The 23,249-nt window shown below is 46.7% G+C and overlaps 1 protein-coding gene across 1 annotated transcript in view; it reads left to right on the plus strand.

Annotated features, from left to right (window-relative positions):
* The first annotated feature begins 412 nt into the window (after positions 1 to 412).
* The window catches only part of ptgs1 (prostaglandin-endoperoxide synthase 1), a 101,398-nt gene continuing 78,561 nt past the window's right edge, over positions 413 to 23,249 (plus strand). The window contains exons 1-4 of the mRNA XM_041194563.1: positions 413 to 761; positions 863 to 925; positions 14,441 to 14,557; positions 15,989 to 16,132. Coding sequence (XP_041050497.1) covers positions 755 to 761; positions 863 to 925; positions 14,441 to 14,557; positions 15,989 to 16,132 — 331 coding nt within the window. The 5' untranslated portion in view covers positions 413 to 754. The remainder of the gene's footprint in view (positions 762 to 862; positions 926 to 14,440; positions 14,558 to 15,988; positions 16,133 to 23,249) is intronic.

Raw genomic sequence — 23,249 nt, forward strand, 5'->3', positions numbered from 1 at the left:
GACCTGCTGAGTTTTTCCAGGTAATTCTGTTTTTGTTTTGGATTTCCAGCATCCGCAGTTTTTTTGTTTTTTATATACGGATGAAGACTTCATTTGAAATGGAAACAGAACCTAAATCAGCCTTGTGAACACTTGCTCCGCAGGGTCTGTGCAATGACAATGGAACTGGACTCGGGCCAAATCCAAAATGCTGAAAAATGCACTCGATAAGCTGTCAAAATCAGGATATTCCAATGAAAGGGGGGGGGGGGGGGTGCGGCGGGAAAGCAAGACATCAGAACACCTTCTTTCCAAATGCTCGCATATCCCTTCAGACATCGAACCAGTGCTGGGAACCAGCACTCTCTGCTTCCCCCTTCCTGTATGAGAATTGCTGGCACGTTGAGTGTACCTGCAGACTGACTTTATTATCAAGGAAAGCTGCACCTTCTGTGTCAGCCAAAATCGCTTGGGCGCAACGTGTTTTGCAAATAAGTGAAACTCAGGTTCTGCACCAGTCTCCGCCCAGCCAGGGTTGCGGTGGTACTTTCTGATGACCGGCTTGAACTGTTATAAGAGCCCTGGCAGCAGCGGCTGGAGTAGCAGCACCAGTGGCTCCGGCTGCATTTGCATTTTTGCAGAGTTTCGACATCATTCCTGGAAGTGACCGCAACAACGTCCTAATTCCCCTCAAAAGAGTTATCAATCGACGAACTGCAAGTTGATTCCTTTCCCAGTTCCTGCCTAAGTTTTGCAAGAGAACTTGCCTCGTGCCATGGAAGGTAGAGTGGACCCAAGTTTATTTGCCTCTCTCTCCTCTGTTTTATTCTATTTTGACTCTAAACATTTATTTATTTAGCATATCTGTGCTCTTGCCCCGCAGCTGCCAAGATGATCTTACTTCTGGTCCCGTTCTGCTTCCTGAAGGTAGCAGATACCACAGCCAGTAAGTTTTATTTTTGTATCAGTCTGTGTTGTCTTTCTCCAAACAAACGGGTGTCTGGTAAGCTTGAGTTAGCTGCAGTTTTGCAGCACCCCTGTGTGTGTGTGTGTGCGTGTGTTTGTGTTTGTGGGAACTTTTGATTAAAGGTCTTAGACACGAGCTAAAATCGATTTGAGCAGTGGAGCTGGCCAGTGAATACATCGCGCGGGGAAGTGAACAGAGGTTTGGGGAAACTGCAAAAACTTGGGAAAGTTCTCGAACAACGGCTCTTATTGAGAGAATTAATCATTTTTTCTGTATACTTGCCCATGCGGTGTTGCTAACTGTTAGGGCATGTGAAGTCCCCTTGATACTCCATATTCATAGAACACCTTCAGCAAGAAACGCTCCCCCGACACCAACCTGCACCCCCTCAAAAGGTTATGTCCTGACATTAGACATTCTTCCAGTTTAATACATTGTGGTCGCCACTGACCTACATTGGTTCCTGGTTAAGCAGTGCCTCCATTTGAAAATTCTCATCCCCACCTCTCCCTATCTCCTGCAGCCCCATAACCCTCCAAGGTACCTGTAACCCTGGACTGCTGAGCAAGCCTGATTTTAATCACTTCATCAGGAGGCTTTGTCACGGAGAACGTTTGCTGGAAGCTCCTTGGAGACTCATGCTCTGCAAACAAAAGGAATATGTTCAAACCTTGTGTCTTTTTTGAATTACCCAGGAGTTTGGGGAGCCTATTGTTCCCCATTGCTTTCTCCATAGCGATGTCTCAGCTGATCAGAATCAACTTGCCAACCATTCAGTCTCCTTTTCTCCTGTAGTATAAATTGTTGTGAACATCTGAAATTTGGCATTCTTGTTTGTCCTGATGAGTGCACAGCAAAAAGCTTTGACAGCATGTCTCTCTTTTCAGCAAAAATTTCATCAGTGTAATTATCCCCTTCAGCCACCTCTATCTCACAGGTGCAAGGAATGTGTACATTTACTTTTTCAAAACAAAAACAAAAAATGATGGAAAAACTCAGCAGGTCTGACAGCACCCGTGGGGAGAAAGACAGAGTTAACGTTTTGAGTCTGTATGACTCTTCTTCAGAGCTAAAGAGAAGTAAAAATGTGGTGAAATTTATACTGTTTAAGGGGGTTGGAGCAGGTGAAGCTGGATAGAGGGCCAGCGATAGGTGGAAGCAAAGGAGAGATTGCCAAAGATGTCATTAGCAGAAGGTCAAAGGGGTGTTGATGGTGGTGGTATTGGCTAAAGGAGATGCTAACGGTGACATTAAGGATAAAAAGCAGAATGTGATAATTGCCGGCTTTGTTGGGAAAACTAACGCAGCACCAGAGTTTACACCAGTGATTCTATCGTAAAGAGCAACAACAGGATGTACAGTTTCATAGAATGGAAGTTGATGTTGACACAAGGGCTGATCAAATCGGCTCCATAACGCTGTTGCTGCAGTCGGTGCCATGGAAGCCTGAGGCTCTAAAGTGGTGGATGTAGCACTTAAGCTGCAGCCTGCATGGTGCCCTGTGCAGAATGTGCATCAAATCAGCTTGAGGGGCTGGCTGTGCGATGTCACGATTTGCCCGCTGCATCATTTTCTGGCACATGCACTTACACCCACGCTAATACCATAACGCTGTTGTTAGCGTGGGTGTAAGTGCATGTGCCAGAAAATGATGCAGTGGGCAAATCGTGACATCGCACAGCCAGCCCCTCAAGCTGATTTGATGCACATTCTGCAAACTGGGACCAGGCTGGTCAAGTTAACGCTCCCTTCTAATCACTCTTGGCTGAGTATGTATTTAGCTGCACAAGGGATCCCTTGTATCACCCGCTAGCTAGTGAGATGCTTTTAACTTACTTTTGTTCTTGCAAAGTTTGTGGAAGTACTGGAGTGTGTTCTTGGTGGAGTTTTGGTAACTTGCTAGATTTGGGAGGCAGTGTTACGGCATCCTGGCAGGGAGGTGAGAGGAGTTTTGTGACGTGTTCAGAGACAAGTTGCCAGAGTTAGGGGTGGTGCCTCAGGATCTGCAACATAACAGGAAAATGGAGCTGAGGCTGCAGAGAGGGTGGGGAGAGAAGGATTCACATCACAAGGCCCTGTACCCACGGTAGCATTTCGGGGGGCATGTCTCTACCTCCACCTGAGCCAGGAGCAATGCCTGAGGTACCTGGGAGTCATCAGCCAGGTGGTTATTGATCTGTGCCACCTGCTTCAACAGGAGCTACCCAGCAGGGCAAGAATGGGACTGCCTGTGGTCATCAAGGTCATTTGTTACTCTATACTTGGACGCAACCGGGTCCTTCCAAGCAGAGCAGGCAAAATCGCCAACATTTTCCAGTTCGCCATCTATCACTCCATCTGAGAGGTGACGGGGGCCCTGTCCATCAAGACAGGCAACTTCATCATCTTTTCTCTAACCAGAGAGAAGCAGGATGAGCAGGAATGTGGCTTTCCCAAGGTAACAGGATTTCCAGTGAGGCAGGGAACCATCAATTGCATTGGATGTGGCTCTGCAGGCCCCACATGTCATTGATGAGATGTGTAGGAGTCACGAGGGATTCTGCCTCATTAACATGCAGTTTGTGTGTGACCAGGCCCAGATTATTAAGTTGGCGAATGTTGGCTAACCTGGCAGCAGCCACCACACTATCATCCTGAGACAGCCTGCTGTTTCTGCCATCTTCAGGCCACCACAAGAACCAGAGATTGGCTGCTTGGTCACAAAGGATACCCCCTCTATGTGTGGAAAGCAAGAGGTCAGTGGTCACACTGCAGCTTTCATGCCAGACAGCAAGGTGAGGGTGATGGAGGGGATTTGAGAAGAGTTATAAAGCAGGACCAAGCTTGCAGGAGTAGAATGCTCAGCACAGTTTCCTCTAGTGGGCTTAGGCGATGCAGGTGTGCCTTCCTGTCCTCTGGTTCTGCTCTGCTCCTTATGGTTATGTCCTGCAAGAGAGAGAGAGAGGAATGCAGTGAGTGTGTTGCAATGAATTTTGGTGGTATGCCTGCCACAGCTGAATAGGGTGAAGCCCTGAGAGTTGATGTGAAGCTGGCAACATTGGTGGGTGGTGTGAGGCTGAAGGAGAGCCTCTGAAGGTTAGGGTCCTGGTGAATAGGGACTGCAGCCGAAAGGGGGTGTCATGCAGTGAGCAGCATGAGTGGTTGGTAGTGTAGTGTGATGTCCTGTGACTATGCAGTCGCTGATCTCGATCACTTATGTGAGGTCACTAAACTTATTCCAGGTCCTCGGGGCAAGATTCCAGGAATGGGTCTCTCTGGCCAGCTGCTCCCATTGCATTCTCAGAATGTTGAGAGACTCCACGATAACATGGCATCCCTCCTCCTGTAGACCTCCTGGATTAAGGCCTCCAGTGCTTCCGAGGACATGGGGGCCCACTCTCTTGCCTGTTGCTGCACTTGGTGTCCTCCTTAACTACTGCTTGCACTGCAGGTAGTTGGCAGTAGCTTCTGTCTAATTTGTGCAATTCCCCTTGAAGAGGGGCACACTGCCTTTTAAGGGGTGCAGCTAGCTGGAAAATGTGCTAGTCACACACGCTGTTGGGTCCCCTGTTGAGTGTTCAGCCAGCCAGCCAGTAGTGTGGGTAATATGCAGCCAAACTGTGCAATCATTCAAATCAGGAGGGAGCGTGATGTTACATTCTGCTTGGCTCAGTGAGACCAAGTGTGGGCTTAATCGCAAATTCTGGCCCCCATACCTGAAAGCAGGAGCATTGAAGATGTTTAATAAGATATAGTTAGAGAGATAAATTATAATTCCAAATATTTTGAAAATCTAGTAGGTTTATCTTTAGTTGAAGATATATTCAGTTGCTAAAAACAAAAAAACTGCGGATGCTGGAAATCCAAAACAAAAACAGAATTACCTGGAAAAACTCAGCAGGTCTGGCAGCATCGGCGGAGAAGAAAAGAGTTGACGTTTCGAGTCCTCATGACCCTTCGACAGAACTTGATTCAGTTGCTGTTCTGTTACCTTGCTTTTTTAAAAATTAATCAGCATTGATTCTTGAGGAAGGGGATTTCAGTATAAAGAATGAATGGTCATGGGAATGTACACTTGGCGATGACACTAGGCAAACTGTAGTCTCAATATTTATTCAGTGAAAGCCGGAAACTAAATTCCTGTTGCTGCTATTCTTTCTGGAGATACTGATAAGGGGCAGAATCATCCCCTCCTGCTGGTGACGGGCGTCATGGCGGGGGGGTGGGACCGGGGTGGGGGAGGTGGGGCCGGGGTGGGGGAGGTGGGGCCGGGGTGGGGGAGGTGGGCTGCGATTCGGTTTCGTGCTGGAGTGAGGGCACAGCAGGATCATCCAATGGCGTCGACCATGGCGGAACAACGATCCGGCTGGAGGCCGGGGTGAACCCGGTTTGTATCCCGGTAATGGGTGCAGAGTAAGATCCGACCGGAATCGTCTCCCACGCCCGATTTCCGTTACACCAACAGGAAAACACGCTGGCCCGGAACACGGAGGTAAAAATACAATACTGCAGATGCTGGAAATCTGAAATTAAATGCCGGAAAAGCCCAGTCGGCCTTGTGGAGAGGAAGAGAGTTAACGTTTCAAGTCCTTATGACAAGAGTCATACAAAACGCAAAACATTAACTCTGTTTCTCTGTCCACATACGCCACCAGACTTGCTGAGCTTTTCCAGCATTTTTAGTTTTTATTCTGGTCCAGAACATGTCTGGACATGTGATGTGCAGAAGACAGGGGTTGCCGCTGGGGCCTTGCTCAGATCGTTGACATCCGAGGAGACAAAGATACTGGAGCGTGACAGCTACCAGGGCCTAGAGGAACACATGCATCACCGCTCGGTGATTCTTATGGACACGTCTCCACCACAAAGCGGCTCACGGAAGGTGGAAGGTTTCCATTGATGCTTCAAGTCTGCTTCGGAACATCACTGTCTTGGCCATGGTCCCCTATGGATGGTTGGCGAGGCAGGGGGAGAGGAAGGTTCAGCTGTGTGTGTGTGTGAGAGAGGAAGGTCTAGGTGTGACTGGGAGAGGAAGGTGTACTGTTGGGGGGTTTGGGGCATGAGGTTGGTTGGGGGGGAGTGAAGGTGTTTGATGGGGGAGGGTTGAGGTTGGGAGGAGGGAGTATGGGGGAGGAGGCTGCAATGGAGGAGAATGCAGCAAGTGGGGAGGTAGGTATAAGGTGGGGAGGAAGGTGTAAGGGAGGGAGTTCGGTGGGGGTTGGGGTGGGGGTGGGGGGGGTGGGTGAAGGTGTCCAGGGGCAGGAAGGAGCTCAGAGGGGGAAAGGTGTCCAAGTGGAGGAGGGACTAAGGGTGGAGGGAGTAAGGATGGTGGAGGGAGTAAGGGTGGAAGAGGGAATAAGGGTGGAGGAGGAAGTGAGTGTGGAGGAGGGAGTGAGGGTGGAGGAGAGATTAAGGGTGTAGGAGGGGGTAAGTGTGGAAGAGGGAGTAAGGGGGGGTGCAGTGAAGTCCAGGTAAATGTGCAAGGCAGTTGTCCATGGAGTCAGTGACTATCTCCTGGGGTGTAAACTGAAGATGGATGTGGTAGGAGGGAATGGTGAGTAACAGAGGGGTCTGGTAGGGTGGGAGAGTGAGGGTGTGTCAGTAAATGTAGAAGGGGTGGTGAGAGTGGTTGTTGGGGAATTGGAGGCAGACATGGACTCTGGGGGTGGGAAGGAGGAGGTCAGGGAGATCAGTGTGGATAGGGGTAGGATTCTCAGGAAGGTAGCGAATGTACATGTTCACCTGGATATTCTGGAACAACAAGGGTTCAGCTTGGTAGGTGATGATGGGGAGGTGGAAGGTGATGCCAGTGGGGTCAATAGTGATGGGGAAAGGACATGGGGGACTGGGGAAGGGGAAAGGACAGGGGGATATTGTTGTCGAAATTGAAAGTGGGTGGAGCCTCATGTTGGATGGGCACAGGTACTGTATGGGAGTGACGTCAGTGGGTGGGCGGAGATACAGGTCGGCTCAGATGGTGAACTGAAAGAGAACCCCAGCAGGCAGCATTGAAAACTCCCGGGACAGTGAGATGAGGGGGGTGGATGAAGGCTCCGCGTGCGTGGGAGGAGAGCTTGCACCAGGCCCCGACAGGCCCTGTCACAGACATGTCTCCCTCCAGAATCACTCCTTGTCCTGCTGCGTGCAGCTGAATTCCCATGGAGGTGATGTAGGGGGAGGACTTGAGTAGCCTCTCACTGAAGGTGAGAGACAACATTACTCTTTATTCAGTGAAAGTAAATATATTTTCACCTTATAAATTGACAAAATGTGTTCAGCCGTGCAACCACTTGTGATCAGAAATTCTTAACTTTTCTAGGCTTACCACTCCTCCTAGGTGCTGCCCTGACATCCGCAGCAGGGGTGGAGACAGCCTGTGCAATGTTTGACCCTGTTGCCTCTGATGACTTTGGCCTGCGTTCTCTGGAGATCCGAGGTCTTGAGGGCCCCGGCTTGCTTTGGCTGTCCTCCTGAGGGCCGGCTGCTCCCTCTGCGGTGACAGAGGACGAGGTTGAGGGGGTCACAGACAAAAGGGATTCAGAGAGAAAGGACAGCCTCTGATGTTCCTGAATGGATGACCCAGGTGTGTCCAGCTGCTGCTCCTGCACCCTTCAGGTGTGCAAGGGCTCCAGTCCGACTCCTTGAGGGGAAGGAGCACCTGGAGAGACGTTGAGGTGCCCCATTTTCCTCTCACACTGCCACTCAGGAACTCACCCATGTCACCCACGATGGAGTCCAGGTCTGCTCACATCTCCACATTCTGCTGGACCAGTGTCTCCATGGCGACTGCCATCCGCCCCATGGAGACCTCCATGTGTGCACATGTGGGCACCACTTCATCAGAGAGCAGGCGGGCACACTCCCCCGACTCACTTGCCACTCTGTTGAGCGGGCTTCCAATAGCTCTGTGCGACGTTCCCCTGCCTTCTGCTGACTCTCCAGGATGAGTTGGAAGGCCGAATCTGAAGGTTGTCATCTGACTCAGACCTCACAGATGCCTCTTCCCCAGCTGTCCTCCGAATGCCTGGGAGCTCGGCTGAGCCTGCCTCCTCCTGCTGTGGGTGCATATCCGTGTGGTGACCACCAGATTGAGAACCCCAGCCTGCTCTAGATCTAGGTCCCATGGAGATGTGTGTCTCTGCACTGGTGCAGGGTGTGGGTAAGCGCTGTGATGGGTCTGCCAAGCTGCTTATTTCCAGCTCTTCAATGGAGGAGGTGTCCTCTTGGCTGGAGGTGAGGACGTGGATGGAGCTGAGGGACTGGCTGGCTGTGATGGTCGCTAGGCAGAGCTCCCTGTGAACCAAAGTAGAGATGAATGCCTGGCAGCAGAGTCAAAAGCAGGAGAGAGAGAGAGAAAGAGACACAGTTGTGTTGAGAGAGGGATGATGTGGTGCAAGATCCTCAGGTGGGTGTTCACCGCCGACCTCACCATCCCCACAGGCAGGGTCCACACCCTCACCAAGCAGCGCGATGTCACTCTCCTCAAAGTGAGTGAGGGGCCTAATGTGGGCCACTCCACCCCCAGGTCTGGGACCTCTCCCTGCTGATGTGAACAGCTTCTCCTGCATGAAAACAGATGGAGAGAGTGTGAGCAGGACACATGGCACTGGGTGGGATGTTTGTGTGCTGAGCGGAGACATGGACAGGATGAGGATGTGAGCTCCAGAGGATATGATCCTGATGGAGATGTGAGGGTGTGTGTGAGAGTTAGTGGTGTAGTTCCTCGAGGTGTGAGATCCCTGTGGATGTGTGATGGGTTTGTGGGTGTGTGAGTTGAGAGCGATGAGGTGGTTGACTTACCCTGGCAGAACGGATAGGAGCATTCATCCTCTTCCTGCACTGGATGGCTGACCTTCTCTGCGCTCCAGTGGCCGGATTGGTGACTCTGGTGGACCTCCTGCGGCCAAAGCGAGGGAGAGGACATCGCGGCGGCTTCCACTGTGTCCAGCAGGTGCCCCAGAGAAGGCGTCACTAAACTTGGGGGGGGGCTGCTGTCTTCCCTGCTTTCGGGGCGGTCTGTGATCTGGAGCAGTCCTGGTCTGGAGACGTGATGTAGGCTGCGCTCTGCTGCACTTTAAATATGGCGCCCGGAGTGAGGAAGCGCTGAGGTCACGCGGCGCGGTGGAAAAACCCGAGCCCACCCGCCAGCGATCCAGCGTAATTCCCGTGAATGCGTTATTAACGATGTGGGACGCACCGTGAAGGGGATGATATGGCAGGAAAGCCCCACCATTGCGTCCGGTGGGTAACAGGTCGTTTTTCACACCCGCTGTCACACTTGGTGCAAATCTGGGACAATTCCGCCAGAGTTTTCAGCTCAGGTCATGGACCGGATGATGTGTTCAACATTGAAGAAGCAACACTGAGTCACAGTGAGCAGCACATCAATAATCAGAGCAAATAATCAGAGGGAATTGGCACGTGTGTTGATTTTTAAGATGTTAGCTCCTGTCCCAATACGTCATTCATGGATTTGAATTCTCGGCCCATGTTGTGTGTTATGTGTTTGCAATGAAAACAATTTGAATATTCTGTGCAAGCAAGCCCAAATTCCTGATTCTGTCACGGGCTTGCTGCACAGCAGGGAACCACCAGCTTCCAATGGAACTGCCTGAAGCAAGGCAAAAGTTATGATTTCGTATTGTCATGCACTGCGACCTCAGTCTTAACAATGGGGGTACAAATGCTCTACCTTTTCTCCCTATGTGGACACTTGAAAGGTGATAATAAAAATGCTGAATGTCTTCCGAGTTCCAGAGTTCTTGTCTGGACGTGTTTCGTGTGGCATTACGAGCGGCTGATACAAATTTTGAATTCTGCCGGCTGATTTGTCCTTTTTATTTACCTTGTTAAAACTCCCTACAAAGTAGCTGATCTGGTGAACAGCTATTAAAACTGCTTTGAGCCCTTGCCAGTAATGCGGGGAGTTTAACAGCTTGATTCCTAAATAAATGGTCTGCTGAGACTACCTATTTTGGTGTGGATTTTTTTACTTGCCATTTTTGGTATGTTCCCTGAATGACAGTGATTAAATTCACCCATTAGGTAGTGAAAGCTTATTTCTGCCCTGTGCAAGGAAGGGACTGGTATCGCTTTAGTGAATGAGGGACGCTTATCTCCCTTAGAACGTGACATTTTTTGGTGAGTTTGGATAGGATCTTCCTGTTGCCTGGCTTACTGGTGGTAGCTATTCATTTTCATGAATGACCCCTGTCTGCAGTGACAGCTATAGTTGCTGATGATGATATATGCCACGGTGTGCTTTTGCATTCTGTGAAAACAATATGCATTCATCTGATTTATACAACTGGTGGGTGGGTGACTGAATTAAGTACTGAAATAGCGGGGGGGAAATGGAAGGGTACTTGGGTGACAGTTCCAAAATGTTGTAATAGGATGTGGGCCCTCCAGTTTATGACTTTTTACCCAACAGATATCACACTTATCCATCTTCAGAGATGTCATTCTGAAACATCTGGCAGAGGCAATCTGCAAGAGTTGATGGGGTAGAGTTTCCACACTTAGGTGCAGAAGGCAATTTCAAAGCAAATTGTATCCAAGTTTATGCCGTTTTGAAAATTCCACACCCCTGCCAACCCCGCCCCCCCCACCCCCACTTACCCCCCTCCTCCGGGTTTATGCTCAAACCTATTTGCATAACACCGAACACAAAATCTGCCATCAACCAAAGCAAAAACAGAATTACCTGGAAAAACTCAGCAGGTCTGGCAGCATCGGCAGAGAAGAAAAGAGTTGACGTTTCGAGTCCTCATGACCCTTCGACAGAACTAGAAACTAAAAGCATTTGGGCAATTTTTAAACATCAATTTTTCTAAGACTGATAACTTATCACAAAAATAAACATTTAAAATCGCAATGTCAATCCCCTGCCTGTTAATAACCCAAATTTAATGATTGAAAATGCCCCAAAAGTTGACTTTGCTGAAAGCACTTTATGCTTAAAATTCCATCATCTTTTGTGTCTGTTTGTGCTGATATCGGGAGGACCGTGCCAAAGGAAACTTGGTTGAGCGGAAACTTTAGGCTAGTGTCTGTTTTCACATGTTTGGAGCTGTCCTCATGTGTGGATTTTCTCGGCTGGAACCTTGGGGGAGATAACAATTATTTCAGCGCACGTTTCAATTTGCTCCGCCAATGGTTGGACCGACTAGCTGAAATCACCTTGATCTCTTCCCTTGATTACCCTGTCGCCGGCCCTTTGTTTGCAAAGTATCGCTGCTCCCCAAGCCTCTGGCTCTGAGTAGAATTGGCTTGTAACTCTGCTTGTCTTGAGCAACTGTGAAATAATTGCCCACTCAGAACTGGTCATGTTTCTTTCCCAACTCAATTAGCTGTGCTCCATCTGGAAATATTGGTGTGATTGTCAGACTTCCCATTGTAAAGTGTCCAGTTAATCATGTCCATCAGTTTCTTGCTCAACTTTTGGGAAGTCAAGGCCTCAGCCTCCAGTGTCTGAAGAGTCCGTGTGGAACGCACTCCCTGTTGACTCCGGCTGTCTCACAGCCATTTTAGGCTCAAGTGAGTGTTGATTGGTACCAGGTGGGACTTCCGCCCCTCACCCTGGAGGAAGACCCGCCTTGGAGAGCTGCCGGCCACTCTGATTGGCTGGCAGCACTGCACTCCACTCCAGTCCCTGCAGCCACAGCGCTGCAGTGGTCGGAAGAGGAACTGCACGGGGCTGCCTGAGACTAAACTGTGATGTTCTGTGTCCGCCATCCTCCCCCTCCCCCCGGCGTTGGGCGTGTTCAGTGCCGTGAGCGGACAATATGGCAGGAAGGCCAAAAATCGCTTCCACGATATTGTGAAACCAGTTTGCATCTGCGTTCCTCGCTACTGGAAATCAGGAACCTCATTGTAATACATCAGCATATCATTATAAGGCTAGCCCACTGGAATCACCCCACCAACCCCCCCCCCCCGCCCCCCACCTGGCCGCTGGATCGTCCGCTTGTGTCAGCAGGAAGACACACTGAGGTGTTTCACAGCAGCACATATAAGGTGTGCACCCGGCGAGCTGCACGTCGAGGTTTGTTTGCCTACTTTGCTCCGGGGCTGCACTTGCAGTCATCAACGCCCAGCTTCACAGGCAGCGCCACATCACTGTCAGGGTAGGGAGGCTCACGGACAGGTCTCTACCAGATCAGCTGTAAGGTGGGGGTGGCTTTTCAATGGCTGCAGGCCCAGGGCTTGCTTGGGGAAGGGGAGAGAGAAGTGGCCTCAGGCAAGGGAAGAGGCTGCAGGGCGAGGGCTGTACTGGGGAAGGGGGGGTATCCCAGGGTGTGTGCGGGGGCAAAAGCTGATCTGTGCAAGTGGCCTCAAGAGGGTGAGGGCTGAGGAGGCAGCCTCCAGAGGAGATGAGGCCAGATGGAGATGTGAGGGTGTGTGTGTGAGAGAGTGAGTGGTGATGCCCCTTGAGCTGGCAGTGAGTGAGATGCCAGTGAATGTGTGATGGGCTTGTGTGTGAGTTTAGAGTGATGAGATGGTTGCCATATCCTGGTGGCATGGCTGAGATCATTCATCTTCTTTCTGCATTGGATGGCCAACCTCTTCTGTGCAGCATTGGCACTGACCACCACTGCCACCGCCTCCCAAATGTTGCTGCCCTTGCTGCGGCCAGAGTGGGCATAGAGGACATCACAGTGGGGCCTCCACAGCATCCAATAGGCACTCGAGGGCTGCAGTCTTTTTGCCTTTTGGGGCCGTGTCTTCTTTGCTGCAGTCCTGGGCTGGAAGCACTGAGCGCGGCTGCACTTTAACTGTGGTGCCCGGCGTGATGACACGGTGAGGTGCTGGTGTGGCGGGCAAATGTTTTACCTGCCCAATACTGCACTTGGTGCCAATCTTGGACAAATCTGCCCTAAGCCCTGGGAACTGGAGGCCTAGGTAAGTGTGAGTGGTCCTAAAGCGGTCGGGGGGGAGGCGGTGGTTATGGAAGGCCTAGGGGGTTGTGAGGGGTGTGATCAGGGTCTCGAGGGATAGGTTGCCGGGGGAGAGGGAGGTCTGGAGGTCACTGGGCCTTAAAGGGAGGGCACCCCCAGTGAGAAGAGGATTCTGACGGAGACACACCTCCTCCCCTCCTCCCCACCCCACCCCATCTTTCCATCCGACATCTAACTGTTCGAGTCTCCTCCCACGGAGATTCAATCCGCCCACCAGCCTAAAAATTGAGACTGAGGGTGGGAAACAGCCCTTAAGCGGCCTCAACTGGGGCAAGGGTGGGCTTCCCTCTGAGGCCTTGACTGACCCAGCATAATATTTACTGCCAGGTTTGGGCAGGTGGGAGCCTGGAGAGAACCCTGCCCCCCCAATTTCCCGTACCCCCTCCCTGCCTAAAAACCCACCGGCAAGGGCCGGGTGGGGGCGGGGGGGTGGGGGTGGAGTGGGTGCCTGTGGGCTCTGCCTCTTATCCTTTCAGATTGAGCCCGCATGCCCTTTCCTTCCAGCTGTTTGCTTTTTGCTTATTCTTATCTTTGCCTCTATCTTTTTATCAGTGAGATTTTGCCCCCTCTTCATTCTGCCTGAAGCCATCACCTCTTTTTTCTTTCAGTTCTCTTAAAGATTTCATATTCTTTTTGGACAAATATTGGAAGATGCCCACTAATTTGGTACATTAGTCATTCCGCTGCTGCTTTGAGATTTTTGAATATCTTGACAGGTTGTTGTCTGTGTCCCTTTCCTGGGCTTAATGTTTATAACGCTAATTTTTATTTTGGTGTTTGGCACTGATACACATTCTATGTAATTTTAATGTTATCAGTCTCTATTTTGTAAACCTTGTCTCCTGTATTTTTTATTGGAATTTTAACTTTTCAGAACAAAATTATATATTCATATATTGTTTAAAAAAAGCTATGGAATTTCAATACAACTTTATTACAGATCATTCTATTATGTTTGTAAAGAAAGCAGTGATCAGTGAAATGATGCATCTGTATTAAAGTGCAGATTATTGTTGCCATTGAAAAATCTCTTACCTATTAAATCTGTAAAAATGCAGTAGATTGATTGATCAGAAGAGCAGGGGAGTTATCCCTGGTGTCCTGGCCAATATTTATCCCTGAATTAACATCACCAAAACAGATTATTAGACCTTATTGTTATCACAGTGGGAGTTTGCTGTGTGTGCAAATTGGCTGCTTCATCTTGGCCTTCAAGACCTACGTACAAATCCAGCCTGGATAGAAGTCTTCTCCGTAGCTGTAAATGCTCTTTATAGAGATAAGTTTGGACTGTCTCAATCTGATTTTTGGTGGTCATAGGTCAGATCTGTTCTCATATGGCCATGGAGTGCTGAACCAAAGCTTTTGGTGAACACCTCATCTGTTTGTTTCAAGCATTGAGTTACCTGAAAATTACCTCCTGCAGATGTATTTCACAATACTGCCCCTTCAAGAACTGCAGGAGATAGTCATACACAGTGAAAATGCAGTAAAAGTTTTCGCCAATGAAATGTTTCTGAAATTTAACTCTAAATTTGGTTGTTTCTTATTGCAGTAAACCCCTGCTGTTACTACCCATGCCAGAATAAAGGAGTGTGTGTCAACGTTGGGAAGGATGGTTACGAATGTGACTGCACACGCACTGGTTACTATGGTGTTAACTGCAGTATACGTAAGTTGTTTCAATACTCATTGTTTTTAGTCAGATTTTATCTGAGTTATGGTATAGACCCTAATGGCTAGGAAGTCCATTAAAACTTCAATTTAAATGCATCATAATCACAGGCACCCAGTTGTTTTCAAGAAAATGAAGCATTTCATTCATCCCTAAATTGCTGAACCGTGCACACTGCTTTGGCAAGTTGACTAAATTCAAGTTGTGATATTGAACGTGTATTTCATTGTGAGTAAGCTTTATTCCATTAATGAATGTTCTGTAGTTTTTTGAATGTGCTTACTGTGGAATGGTGTATTCCAAAGGAACTTTAATTACTCAAGATGTGCCATAATTCAAAATGTTGTAAGGGAGAGATCTGTTCCCTGATTCAGTCCAACTCATCAAGAGCTCAGTGTTGTTGGACAATTAACATAACCCTTTATTTGCCCTTGAGATGTGGGCAGCACTAGCAGTATCTATTGCCCATCCCTAGTTGACATTAAGAATCAACCAGGTGATTTGGAACTGGAGTGTATAGGCCAAACTAGGTAGAGTGATAGGTTACCTTCCCTGAAGGACATCAGTGAACTAGTTGGGTTTTTAATGGTGAAAAACCAACTGTAAGGTCATTTCCTGGTGCTAGCTCAGAAATTACAAAATGAATTGAGCACAAAAATCAAGGCCATCACTCCAGTGCGGTACTGGGGGAGTGCTGCACTGTCAGAAGTATCGTCTTTCTGATGGGACCTCGATCTAAATGCTCGGGTGGATGAGAAAGATCCCATGACACTATTTCGAAGAAGAGCAGGGGAGTTATCCCTGGCGTCCTGGCCAATATTTATCCCTGAATTAACATCACAAAAACAGATTATTGGTCATTGTTGTTATCACAGTGGGAGTTTGCTGTGTGCAAATTGGCTGCTTCATTTCTACGTTAACAACAGTGAATGCTCTTCAAAAGTACTTAATTGGCTGTGAAGTGCTTTGAGACATCTAGTGACCATGGAAAGCGCTATGCAAATACAAGCCTTTTTTAACACCTTAGTCATGGTAGGATTGGAAAGCACAATAACTGCTGGACTAACACGTCCATCAGAAATGTAATGTTTCCATCATGGCTGTTTTGCAAACATATTAATAATTTGAAGCATTGCTTACAATTAACTGCAGTGATGCAAATACACAAAGCTAATCATTTTTAAGCATCTTTTGTAACTCATGTGAATTTTTTTAAGCATTAATTTTTCCAAAAGCCTGTGAGCAGTGTGACAGTTTCCCATTATCTATGGGAAAAAAAATATTTTCCTAAATGTAAAAAAAAGTCGATCTGCCCTGGGACAGTCAGAAAAATAACAAAGGAAGCTTTGTGAAGGATGACAGATAGCATTTTATTAACAATGCTTGCAATGGTTGATTTGATCTAAATGATATAATTTTTAATTGCAGCTTCTTTTTGGTCAAGTGTTCATAAATTTCTGAAGCCAAGCCCCAGTTTTGTACATCACATCCTGACACATTATCAATGGTTTTGGGATATTCTGGCTGGCATTTCATTCATCAACGATTCACTCATGCGATATGTTTTAACAGGTATGTTGCCCTATTAAATCTCGCACTTAAACATTGGCAGTTATAAGACAATCATGCCTTCTGATTCATTTTACCTATGCATCAAAACTATATATATATGAGCTACAGGACAAGGGGTAAGTGGATCAAGTTACATAGATACAATTCAGTCCCCATTTTAAAGTTATACATTCACTCCTGATTTAATTTAGATTTTATATTATTAGCTAGAGGTAAATGGCAAAACTTTCAGCAATTTGAGAAACAAAGTTGATCAAAGCTTTAGAGTTGTTTTGCTTTACAGGCTGAAAAACTGCAAGACGCAAAATTGAAGTGCGTCACTGTGTAATTACAGTGTGACTAAATTTGTTTCCATTGTTAGTGTAGCCGTAATGGGTTACAGAAATTTACATCGAACCTACAGCTTGGAAACCGGCTATTTAACATAATTGAATCATGACAGCATTTACACTCCACACGAGCCTTCTCTCACTCTAATTAACCCTTTCCACCCTGACCCTCTATTCCTCTATTTGCGTCTCACGCATATGTACATCAAGCCTCTCCTTAGACAGACGCATGCTACCTGCTGCAATCATTCTATCTAGCAGCAATTTCCACATACCCACCAGGGCCTAAGTAAAATAATTCATTCTTAATCCTTAGTTTATTTGGATTATACAGTAGTGAATACCCTTTAATCATGCTCCTTGTCCTGGGCTCACGTACAAGTAAAAAAAGTTACTTTACATACAGATTAGTGTGCTTTTTTCTTATACAGCCAATAGTTGCTTTGTGTGTGTTGATTTTTTTTTAAAGGGTGCAGCAAGCAGAGAACCTATTCTTGGAGACTTAAGTCCATGATAAAATTATAAAAACAAAAAACTGCGGATGCTGGAAATCCAAAACAAAAACAGAATTACCTGGAAAAACTCAGCAGGTTTGGTAGCATTGGCGGAGAAGAAAAGAGTTGACGTTTCGAGTCCTCATGACCCTTCAACAGAACAATTCTGTTGAAAGGTCATGAGTACTTGAAACATCAACTCTTTTCTTCTCTGCCGATGCTGCCAGACCAGCTGAATTTTTCCAGGTAATTATGTTTTTGTCCATGATAAAATTGTTGCCCAGTATATTTGTGCTTTCAGAGGACAGGGTCAATGAGCTACTAAAGTAAACCACTGCAAGTACAGTCGAGGTGAAAAACAAATAGAACATTCTGCAGAGGCACAACGGGTCCAAAAAAACTATATTTCGAAAAGGATTCCCCAGCAGAAGGACTCTAATCAAAGCTTGAAACTATCTTTTGCTGATCAGCCCATTGTCCAATTCCAATCTCTTTTGAAATGTGCACAATTGCGCTACAGAGGAAAGCCCATCCATAAATTAGATTCATACTTGAAGCTTAGCGTAAGTATGAAGCAGTTTCTGTTCTGCACCGCTCCAGGCCAGCAGTGCAAATCCAGAGTCAGGCCCAGACCTGTCTCTGCTGAAAAATGGGGAACTCCTTGGAGGAGAGATTCCCATAGGGGTTACCAACCCTCCAGGATTGTGCTGGATCACAATCTGTGGGGGGCAGGGTGGGTGGGCATTAAAATTTTAAAAAAGGTGCGTTTTTTGTTTCATTTTCTTTAAACACTTTTGTTTATCAGTCGTAAAAATATTGGAGTTGGGGGGAAACAAGTTGTTTGACTGAGGGTCAAGATGCATCCAACCAGGTAGCAAAGGGCCTGTATGACAGGACTTCCCAAAATGTGGGTCATGGAGTGTGGACAGGTTTCTGACAGTTGTGAGGTCCCATTAAATGCTTGCATTTTTCTTGTTGGAGGGTGTAGCCTAATTGATTGCTCTCTGAGGCCCAATTGCAGCTGCAAAAAATACCTGTAAATAGATCGGTGTTCGTTTTTTTCTCGGCACCGTGACTCCTGCCAATGCGAGATGTCCATGCAAGTTCGCTTATTCATGCAGGCGCAAAAGCCAGTGATGTAATTGGCAGGAAACCCAGTGCCGGCTGGATCTCATTCAGATCCTGAAGCTGTCCACCTAGTTACTGAGCCCAGCAGCAGGCCGGCATTCGAGGCATGGCCTTCGGGCGTTGGGATGGGGAGGTTGGGGATGCTTCCGATCCACCCGGATGATGGCCACAATTCCGTTCGCAGCTCCGCACTTGTTCCCGGTGACAGGGCCTGGATTAATGGGGAAGAGGCTTCGGAGCAAGAGATTCAGAAACTGCCGGGAGGCCGCAATTGCAAACATTATAAAGGGACGGCTTCTCCTCAGTGGAGGCTGTTAATTTGATGTTGCCGGTGCTGTGATATTTGCAATTCCAGGTTGTGATGAGTGTGCTTGAGCCTGCTGCAAATTGCCCGCTCTAAAGACGGCTTCACTTACAACTGCGAATGAACGGCAATGGCAGCAAATGCACCACGTTTGGGGGAATCTTGCCTTTTCATCAGTTGCCCCCACACTCAACTCCTGATCCCCACCCGCTCAACAACTAAAGCCTCCCCTGCCTCTGCTCATCAACCCACGTACCTCCCAGACCTTCACTCTGGGGGGGGGGGGGTCACATCAAGTCCGAGGCATTAAAATAGGGTCACGGCAGAAAAAGGTTTGGGAAGCGCTGCTGTCTGATTCCCAGTCGGTGGGAAGGCAGTGCACCATGAGGGTGGACATGTTGATGACCAGTGGCGAGTGAGATGGGAAGTCATGTGGTGAAACCTCCAGGAATACATCCAAACAGAGTTGGCAGCCCTGATTCCCTCAGGACTTAAAAATATTTAACTGTCAGTAGATTGCAAATCCAAATCAGGGACTGCTGGAAATACTCAGCTGGCATCAGTGGAGAAAGAAGCCAAGTTAATATTTCAGGTCAATGAGCTATCGTCAAAATTGGTGTAAAGTCTAAAGTTAAACCTAGTGCTCCAGGTTTAACTTGAGAATTTTCCCAACATTTAAGATTTTAATTTATCACCTGGATAGCACAATTGGATTCCCGGGTAAGTATTGTAAACAGGATGCTCCCTGGCAGGCACCACAATTTAGCAACTGGCTTGACATCAATATTTGCTTATAGCTTGATCTGAGGTAACAAGTGAAATGTGTACAGGGCTGCAGAATCCACTGGGAGTACAACTGGATTGAAGTTATTTCCCACATGTCACTCTGACTGTTTTTGTGGTGCAGGGTGTTTGTTACTCAATCTCCCAAGTACTGAAACAGGAGGCAGGAGATGTCACAGAGGGTGGCAGTGTCTCATTTAACTTTTCTAAGCAGCAAGATTTTTGAGTGTGAATCTCTAAATGAACAAGAAGTACATGAAACAAATGCAACTCACGAAGATATAGCAAACTATTGCAAACATCAATATCACTGCAAACAAGCAAAGTGCTTCCAGTTATGTAAGTGTTCTGCTTTTAGATGTTCGGCAAACTGAACAGATTGGAATTTAAGTTGAGGTATCAGATTGCAATTGATTCTGCAAAACATTGTTTAGGATAAAATAAGCAAGCGAACTCTCATGCGTCAATGCTATTTGAGTCGAAATACTTTTGTTTAAATGTACACAGACTAGGAGGATTAATAAAGTCTACTTTATTTTCAAGCACCATAAAACGAATAAAATCCACAGCATTTTTAGACAGATTTGGCCAAAACAGGAATGTTTTCCACTATTGTCGAATGCTCTTTCCATAAGTCTGGTACTTATTTAGAGCTGCTTGGATTCCATCAGATTATTGACTTGACTGAAAAGGAATTCAAAGAGGCGGGTGAATTTGTAAGCCTACAGAGTAGCATAGATATTTTACTGCCCAGATGTGCACATGAGCTCATTTTGCTTATTTCATTGATTTGTCGATCGGTTTCAAGATAAGTAGCTCACTTCAGTGCATAGGGAAAATGTGTGGATTTTCTTAAGAGCTATTCTATATTTACACCGTTGTCCTATATTTACACGTTTGTCCTATATTTACACGTTTGTCGTATATTTACACGTTTCCTTCTAGGTTGTGCAGATATTACACACCAGTCTGAGCTTAGCCATCACTTGCTGCTAACCATGTTGCAATGCTCCATTTAGCACCTCACCATTCATCAAAGGCTGTTTAGGATCAGTGCTCACAGATTGTATTTCCTACCTTAAAATTTCTGTGCCAGCCACTTTTTTTTCCTGTCAGCTGCCTGGAGATGGGGAGGGAAAGTGGAACTGAAGTTCCGCCCCGATCTTATTGAATGGCGGAGTAGGCTCAATGTGCCATATGGGCCACTCATGCCCTTGTGTCCTTATGTCCTCCTATGCAGAATCATCACACAACCAACCTGGTTAGGGTTAGACCCTTCCTTCCTTCCTTTGATGTTCGGCTCTATTTCCTTTGTCATCCAGGGAGCGCTAGCTTTGGATATCCTTTTGGGAAAATATTTAGTTCATACCCAACGTATCGCTGCCTTGATAACCTGCCGTTGTTCATTTAAGCAGTTAGCAAACTTACTGCACTTGACAGCAGATGACAAGTTACGCCAATACTGATGCACAATTTAAACCAAATTCACAGTGTAAAACTCAAGCATATATCATGGTTGACAATGGTACAGGTCATGGACCCGGATAAAAGCAATATACCCTTCCCTTCCACTTCATTTCCTGTCATTCAAACTCAGCTAGACTGTGCAAGGGAAGTTCTGCAACACCATTCCATTAAATAATTGTCAAGGCAATACAAACGGCCTTAGTAAATGAACACAGAATGTTCTGACTAGAGGAATATGAAAAACTGAAACACTTGGAAAAAAGAATGGTTCCACTGTGAGGTTGGCTTTCCTTCCAGTCACTCTCATTCTCCTCTCATGCATATATTTCCAACTCTGAAACAAAAACAGAAACAGAAATACCTGGAAAAACTCAGCAGGTCTGGCAGCATCGGCGGAGAAGAGCACAGTTAACGTTTCGAGACAACCAACCTGGATGCGATAGAATGACCTTTAAATTAAACCAGAAAACCAAGAAAGCAAAAATCTTATATAGGTGTCCATAATGCTCCGGGTACAGCACACCAGTGGAGTGGGCAGCTATGGTGTTGTGCCTGAAGCCAAAACATTCTTTTTTTTTAAACACATAGCAGCCAAATTCTGGAGTGCTTTGAAGCATAGCTCAACATCCAATCCTGTCTGGTAAATTGAAATTACTGTAGCGTCCATTCAGATCTCTTAGCTTTGTGTAGACAACTCAAATTAAATTACTGAACAAGAATTCCAAGAACTGTTGAATTATGAACCCTGCAATGTACGAAGAGACATTGTATGGTGATGGACTGCAGGCTTGCCCAGACTTGGCCAGTTTGGTTTCCTCCTGTTGGGTTTCAGGACATGTGTGGCATTTTTCTCTAGATAAAAACAAAAAAACTGCGGATGCTGGAAATCCAAAACAAAAACAGAATTACCTGGAAAAACTCAGCAGGTCTGGCAGCATCGGCGGAGAAGAAAAGAGTTGACGTTTCGAGTCCTCATGACCCTTCGACACTGTCGAAGGGTCATGAGGACTCGAAACGTCAACTCTTTTCTTCTCCGCCGATGCTGCCAGACCTGCTGAGTTTTTCCAGGTAATTCTGTTTTTGTTTTGGCATATTTCTCTGCTCTGTAAGCAAGTTTAACCTGAATTGGCCCTTTCCTTAGAGCTGTCTGTCGAACAAAATCTGCCTCTCCCCTGATGGTCCAGACCTTTGTTACAAGTAGCATTATGGCCCCAGATTTGATCGCTGGCTGAGGCTGATGTCAAAGAGGAGAGTGTTTGGGTTACTGCAGTTGGGCTCAGTGCCTCTGGGTTAGGAAGGGGGAAGTCAGCCAGGATTCCTGCTCTCGATTTCTTGTTGTGGCCCTTGCAGGTCAAGCTCATGTCTTAACATGATCAGGCTGAATTGTGACACCATTGGTGTTTGGATAGTTTGGCAGCATTTCTTGTCCTGGTGAAGTACAGGAGAGCACTTGGCAACTGTCGATCCCCATCTCAGCTGAAAGTTAACGTGTTTATAGGCACAAGGAGAGGCAAAGTAGGCAGGTTACACAAACAAATCTGTGTCCACCCCTTTGGGCGCATTAGGTTGTAGAGTTCAGTATTGAATTTTGGTGCAGTTTGTCTCAAATTGATCCCACCCCCTCAAATATCAACTCTTACCCAAACTACTAATACCCCTGTAAAAGTCCACAGTCCTAAATGGCAATCCTTGTCCACCTGGGTGCATAGATTAGATAAACAAAATCTAAACAGCTTTGGAAAATCGCAGAACAATGTTTATCAATGGTGTGCAGCTAATTAAATAAGTAGTGAAGAATGTTAACCTGTGCCGAATTCCTTTTCCAGCAGCCAGATGCAGAGTCAGGGTCAGGTCACTTTGGCAGTGTACTTGGGCTGCACTGTCAGTTAGTTCACAGCTCTGAGTCACATTGACATCAAATGTATTTGTCATCATTACTTTTGTCTTTGTGTCAGACTGAAGGGGTTCAACTGTATCACACCTGCCAAGGACTCTGCTCACCTCGGTTGAAATTAACATAGCAATGGTTTCTCTGAGGTACTTCCAGCGTATCCTATATTTTGCACTTGCTTTCATCAATTTGAAAGTGACCCGTGATCTAAAAAGTAATGAATTCAGCATTTGTTTGTTAAAGTTAGTAGAAGCATTTGCAGTTGCCAAGCAATTGACCTTGTAGCTTCCCTTCCCGTCCTCATTGATGGAGGCATTTGACTGACTACTGGATTTATATTTTAAAATGAAGAAAAGTAGTTTTTAAATTCGTATAAACACACAATAGTGCAGTGATTATAGTAGTTTGGAGACCAACTCTCTTCCACCCAGTCACATCCTGCTCTCGTACATATATTTCCATCTCTGTTTGATTCCCCAGTATCAATGCAATCTTTATTAGACACACAAGAGAGCAGGATGTCAGACAGAGGGTTGCAGTGCTGATATCTTTGTCTGATGAAAACGTGTACCAGTTCTTAAACTTTGGGGATTTTCGCTCAGTTTTAAATTTGTACATACTCAGTAGAACTTGGTAATGGAATGGCAAGCTGTAGATTGTGTTGTTCAGAGGGTAAATGTGTATACAATCTATATTAGAATGGTGGGACAAAGAATTCAAA

Source organism: Carcharodon carcharias, chromosome 8, assembly GCF_017639515.1.
Source record: "Carcharodon carcharias isolate sCarCar2 chromosome 8, sCarCar2.pri, whole genome shotgun sequence".
Classification (NCBI taxonomy): domain Eukaryota; kingdom Metazoa; phylum Chordata; class Chondrichthyes; order Lamniformes; family Lamnidae; genus Carcharodon; species Carcharodon carcharias.